Source organism: Vombatus ursinus, unplaced genomic scaffold (assembly GCF_900497805.2).
Source record: "Vombatus ursinus unplaced genomic scaffold, bare-nosed wombat genome assembly UNPS02014620.1, whole genome shotgun sequence".
In the NCBI taxonomy this organism is placed as follows: Eukaryota; Metazoa; Chordata; class Mammalia; order Diprotodontia; family Vombatidae; genus Vombatus; species Vombatus ursinus.
Window position 1 is genome coordinate 240,026 of NW_020954398.1, and position 6,772 is coordinate 246,797.

Genomic DNA, 6,772 nt, shown 5'->3' on the forward strand with positions numbered 1-6,772 from the left:
TCAAATGCCTTACAAGGTGCCACAACACTGTGTTAAATGCTTAACAATTATCAGCTCCTTAGATCATTTCACAATAATCCTGGTAGATAAATACTATGATTATCCCCATTTTACAGGTAAAGAAACTAAAGCAAATGGAGATGAAGTGACTTGTCCAGGATCAACAGGCAGTAAATGTCTAAGTCTGCATTTGAACTCAGGTCCTCCTAATGCCAGGTCTTACACTCTGTCCAAAGTACCACCTCACTGCCATCACTTTGTCAGCAGTTAAGCTGCCATCAGAGTAGGAAACATGTATATGTTGAAGTATATAACCTGAGACATTTAAGGAGTAGAAAATGGCTTCTAACTCATTGATGGTGGATAATTGCACACAAGTACAGGATAAAGGCCCTACTAACAAGAAGCTTAGGATCTAGTGAGGAACACAAGACAGGATCCATAAACATTTCTGAAAGAATACACAACATAAGATTGGTATATAATTCAGGCTTAAATTGTGTAATATAGATTGTAAGTGCTAAAGAGGTTACAGGGATATGGCATCTAAATTGTGATGTGAAGTGTGGGGAGGATTACAATTAGTGCAGTTGAAGAGAAGAAATATTCTAGGAACAGGGAATTTCTGGGGAACAGGGAATTGGGGAAAATGAAGTCATGATTTTGGTAAAAGTGAAAGGGAGTATTAGATTATGCTAGAAAGGTATATTGGGCTGAGATCATAGAGGACTTTCATTGTCAGGCAATGGAATAAATACAGCTTGTCCATAGCACATGAGGAGACTGTAGAGTAGTTGGAACCAGGGGTGGTCCTTCACATGTTTAGGAAGGTAGAAAGCAGAGCTCATAGGAGGGAGGAATTTTGACAAATCCACTGGCAACTGGGGTGGTGTCAATATCTTTTGGGTCAATGGGAGATTTCAAGGTAAAATTCTGCAAAATGGTAGTAAGAAACAGAAATAATTCCATTCGAGCCAGGCCCTCGCCAGCACATATCCGTTTTCCTGAAAGAGACCAATATGAGAATTTGAAATTTGTACACTTCTAAATCATTTAGCACACTAACACTCAGTGGCATTAGATGAAAGACTGCATACATTCCTTTCCTCTCTGGTCCTTGACTCTTTTGAAAAGCCAGTTCCTCCTGAACAGAGAGGGAAGACCCCTCCTGTATCCTCTCTCTAAATCAATTCCCCCTGAGCCAGAGCAAGTCCTGGGATTCATATTCAGAGGAAAGGAAACCTTACGGAAAAACAATCACTCATTTATAATCTCAAGGAATAAGTTTACGGCTACCCAGAGTGACTGCAATGGGGAAAGGTGACAGAAGAATAATCAAAGTTCCCTTTGGGAATCTCCTGTCACCATTCTGGACAGAAAACACCTCTGGAGACTACCCCACAACTTCATGGCCATCTAGCCATTTGTCTTAACTACTCACTCCTAGCTCTAACCCAAGTATTGGAACCAACTGAACAAGGCATTGGAGACCACAATGTCAGAGATAGTTAGCTACCTGACAACATTCATATCTGGCAGGCCCAGACATGGCTATCACCATCATTACCTGATAACCAGTAGGTTCCCCTAAGAATTGAAGATGAAAGGACAAGGCACACTATCATCTATAATTCTGTACCAATAGATCCCCGTTAAAATGTACATAACTAGGAAAGAGGGTTCCATACTCGTGTGTCCTAATCAGGAGTCACATTTCTACAAAATCATAAACTCTGCGATTAACCCTTGGTTGACCTTAGCCATAATGGTACCTGAGTAATGGACCTTAAGATAACCCAGTTCCCTTCCTTGGCTTGATAAATTACAAGATTTTACCATGCTAACATAAAAGCCTGGAAGACTTTATCTGAGAAGTAGCTCCAGGTTGACGGTGCGTGGGAGGACGGTTATTAATGTAGGGGGAAGACTTTAGTTGTGGGTCTGAATGCAGAATAGAGTGGCCACTATCTCAGTTCTGCCTCTTTTTTGGAATAAGTTCAGACAACTACTCTGAAACTGAACTGATTTAGTTGATGAACCTTGGCCTAAGGAGAACTAGAAGAATGATTTACTATGTCTCCACCCTACTCCCTGGATTTAGAAATTGGAAGGACCATAATGGTCACCTGGACAAACCCAATCTTTTGGCATATAAGGTAACTGAAGCCCAGAAAAATGAAATAATTTGACCAAGGTCACATAAGGTTATCTGAGTTATCAATCCATCTTTAATGCATATATTTAGATGGATGTCTTACCTGCTGAAAAAGGCATGAAATAGTCGCTCTTCTTAAAGTTGCCACTTTCATCCAGGAAGTGACTGGGGTCAAACTGGTCTGGATTGGGGAACTCTTCATCATCATACAGAACAGAAGACAGTAATGGTATGATGGTGGTACCCTGAAATAAGCAGATACAAACAAATAATTAGAAAACAAGAACCATAGAATGTTAGAGCTGAAAAAGAACTTAGAGCTATCATCTAGTCAAAAACCTCATTGTCAAGTATAGAAAGAGTCAACATATTTTTAAACACCTGTGCTGACAGTAAATTAGAAAGTCTACAATACTATTGTAGATGTGAAATGAATGTATGTACAAATGAAAATGAATTGTGACACCATGAGTCCTAGAACTACTACAGATGAGTAAAAGATGCAAGGAGGAATATCAGGTTAATAAAAGTTAATAAAATAACTTTTGACCATCAGATCTATCAAAGAGGAAAGAGCTGCCTGGGTGAACAATAAGCACACTAATTGTGGAAAAGTTCAAGCAGATTCCAGATGATCTGAAGAGGCATAAATTAATTGTGACCTGTGTCAGGATGTTGAAAAATAAAATAATGTCACACAAAAGAATAAAGCAAAAGCTGATAAACAGATTGGTAGCTTTTCTTGAAAATGAAGAAACTGGGTATTCTGAGGAAGAAGCACTTACTCGTACCCTAAAGAATGGTAGCATAGGTTCACAGGTGTTATCTGGTAAGATATCCAGAAAGAAGAGAAGAATAATGATTCTTTACTCCCTGTGGAAGGATACTGAAACAGTTGTTTCCTGACAATGACTAAAATGGATAGGTCTGCCATATTCTCAGAGCATATATGAAAGACATAATAGAGAACCTTACAAAACTTGAAAAAGGGGATGACTAGTACCCACCTCTGGTGATTCACAGGGGCAAAAATAATATTACCATAAGGAATCTGGGAAGCATTTCCAAAGGTTTTGAAAATAAAAACAAAAAAAAACTAAAGACTTTAGGAACACAGGTGGTGTATTCATTATGGTTGTAATTGGAAACAAAAGATTCAGAAAGGAAAGGCAGATTTCAGAAGTGCACATCTTGTAAGAGGGTGTTTCAGAATGGGATTTGGATTTCTGGACCACATCTTAATAAAAATATAGAAACGATAGACTCCTAGCCAGGAATGAAATGATGTACCTAGCAAAGCCTAGAAAGATTATTCTTTCGATTTCTTACAAATACAATCAAAAGAGTTTTTCAGTGCTTAAAGTGGGGCTAAAAAAAGAAGATGGATTGGAGTTATAAGACAAAGAAGCAAATTTGACCTCAAAGTTATAACTAGGGCTTGGTAGGATGAGATGCCTAACAAGACTGAAGTTCTGGAAAGAATATGTCTTATTCAAAAGAAACAGGACAGGAAAAAGAGGGTGGGGTAGTAGATATTAAGAAGATATACTCATGTGAGGCTATTCAAGAAGCAGAGGAAAGAATGATGAGAAGCTTCTAGGTAAAGAGAAATGGAGGCAACATCAAGAGTGACATTGTCGTGAGAGGATTCTACGGACCACATGGACAAAAAGAAGAAATAGATAAGGAATACAGAAGAGATATTATAAACCCTGGTGGTTAGACATGATGTAGCAGTGATAGAAAACTTCAATTACTCATTTGGATCCTTGAGTTTCCTTTCTGTGAAAAACAGAGCAGTTCATCATTCCTTGACTTTTCTTAATGATAATTTTATCCTGCAATTATAGTGGAACCAAAAAATGGGAATTCTTTTATTGATCAATTCTCACCATATGAGAGGAACTTAAAGAACATAGATGTGAATAAGGATCTGTAGAACCCCTGTGGCACAACATTCATCCACTGAAGGGATCATGCTCTGTTGAAGGCTATGCTACCACACTTGGCACACTTTCTGTGCACACCTATGGATGAGAATGATGGGAATTTTTGAGAAAGTGACCAGTCCATCTTAGGGTTCGTAACAAAGGTAACTAAGTGGCCTAACAGGTAAAGTACAGGACGTGTAGTCAGAAAGAACTATCTGGCCTCAAACACTCACTAGCTGTGTGACCCTGGCCAAATCACTTACCCTCTCTCAGACTGTTTCCTTATTTGTAAAATTATAATAATGGTAATAGCACCTACATTTCAGGGTTGTTATAAGGATAAAAAGATATATTTTTAAAGTGCTTCACAAACCTTAAAGCTAGCTATTATTATTATCACCAGGAAAGACAAGAATTTGTTTCTGATCTGAAGACACAAAGAAAAAGAATTCTGAAGATGGAAAAAAGGAACACTCTCTAAAGATACCAATGTGGATAAGGTACCCAGGTGGTGCAGTGAAGAGACTATTAGACCTGAAGTAAGGAAAACCTTAGTACAAATCCTGACACACACTTACTAGCTGCATGACCCTAGGAGAGCCAGGTGCTCTCTCTAAGACTTAGTTTCCTCACCTGTAAAGGGGATAATAATAGCATCTACTGACACAGAATTGTTGTAAAGATTCAATAAGATCATCTATGTAAAGCAAACCTCAAAGTATTTTATAAACAACAGTTATTGTTATTACAGAGAACTCACCAAACAACTTAGATTTTTCAAAGACAAGGATGAGAAAAAGAAGCATGTCACAGTTCCATAAGAATGACAGAAGTGGTAAAGCCCAAAATGAACAGAGGTTGGTAAGGCTAACTAAGGGAACCAAAAGCAGAAAAGAGGAGGATTAAAGAAAGGATAACCCCACAACTCAGAGGGTTATAGGATGAGAATGACAAGTGACAAGAGAAGACACAGAACTTCTCAGTTTTTCTTTTGCTTGTTTTTCTTTTCTGACCAAGGGAATGATCTTTGAACTGAAAAGGAAAGAATAAATAAATCAATATGGCTAATAGGGATTGAATATACCATGGAAATAAGGAGAAAATAAGGGAGCTCCTAGACACCTGTGCCAGAAAAATAAAATGAAAAAAGTGTACTTCAATTTGCACTCAGAGTCTAGAACATATTTCTAAAGAGATCATTAATCTAGATAAGGAAGGGATAAGGAAATGACTCTAGATAAGGAGGTAGTGGTCACAAAGATCTGGAGTAGAATCATCATTATTTTGGTTTTTTGAGTATGATAATAAACTGTCAGATCAGGAGAATGCTGTAGATAGTGTTTCCTTAGATTTTAGCAAAGCTTTTGATGAAGCTTCTCATGTTCTTCTGAAAATGATGGAAATATACAGGTTAGACTATCTTATAATTACGTTGGTGGATTTAAAACTGATTGACCATAAACCAAGGGTAAATATTGAAGGTTCAAAGGCAGCTTGGAAGCGGGCACCGCTGTACTCTGAGCTCTTCAGCTCATAAATGAGGATTGTATTCCTTCTAGGAGTCATATTTTAGGAGGACATTGAAAAGCTGGAGGCTACTCAAGGGAGGGTAACCAGGATGGTAAGAATAACAAGTCCAAGCTATGTGAGGATGGATAGAAGGAAATGGGGACATTTAGACAAAAGAACAGAAGACATAACAGAACAGGAGACGTAATAGCTGATTTCAAGTGTTTTATGGACTTTTTTTTTTTGGTGATGCCATTGGAGTTAAGTGACTAGCCCAGAGTCACACAGCTAGTGAGTGCTATGTGTCTGAGGCTGGATTTGAACTCAGGTCCTCCTAACTCCAGGGCCAGTGCTCCATCCACCGCACCACCTAGCTGCCCCTTTATGAACTTTTACTAGAAAGAGAGAATAACTTTGTTCTGTTTTGTTCCAGGGGACAAAACCAAGAGCAATAGATTAAAGTTACAAAATTGCAAATTTAGGCTTAATGCAAGAAAAAAAATTCCCTCAAATTAGGGCTGTCCAAGATTAGAATGGAATGCCACAGCAAAAAGTGGTTACATCTCATTGAAAATCTTTAGGCAAAGATTGGATGACCATGAGGTGAGCACACTGTAGATGGAATTCTTTTTTAGATTGGTGATGAACAATATGACCACTCAAATCCCTTCAAATTCTGAAATTCTGTGACCACTTCTCAGGGATGTGGGTTGGCCTGAGGTTCCTTCTAACTCTAAGATTCTATAATTCAACGGAAGAGAGTATAAAATCTCATGTTATACTGAGAAACACTTCTGACCTTGGGGATAAGATATTGTCTAAACTGAACATCTTCTGACACTGCATGGGGCAAGTTGGTTGGAACAAGGTCAATGTAACGCTGTATCTCGTGTACCACAGCATTGATGTAAGGCATCTTGTTTCTGTCCTCCATGCAGGGACTTCTATCTCGGCCAATCACACGATCAATTTCTTCATGAATTTTTCCTGTCACAATACAAATGAAAATTGATCTTAAAAAAAGGAACAAAAACTGCCTTCTCTTATATTTTCTCTGACTTTTCCATAAGAGCTAAATTGGTGAATAATGCACTTGACTCTCACATTCTGATAGATAGATAGATAGATAAATAGATAGATAGATAGATAGATAGATAGATAGATAGATAGATAGATA

At 38.1% G+C, this 6,772-nt stretch overlaps 1 protein-coding gene across 1 annotated transcript; it reads right to left on the reverse strand.

Moving 5' to 3' along the window:
- Positions 1-496: 496 nt before the first annotated feature.
- LOC114042599 (cytochrome P450 2C42-like) lies at positions 497-6,583 on the reverse strand. The gene is made up of 3 exons (XM_027861283.1): positions 6,395-6,583; positions 2,259-2,400; positions 497-1,004 (listed from the first exon to the last, which is right to left on the reverse strand). Exons 1-3 carry the CDS (start codon positions 6,527-6,529, stop codon positions 823-825), a joined length of 459 nt encoding a protein of 152 aa, XP_027717084.1. The 5' UTR covers positions 6,530-6,583; the 3' UTR covers positions 497-822.
- Positions 6,584-6,772: the final 189 nt, after the last annotated feature.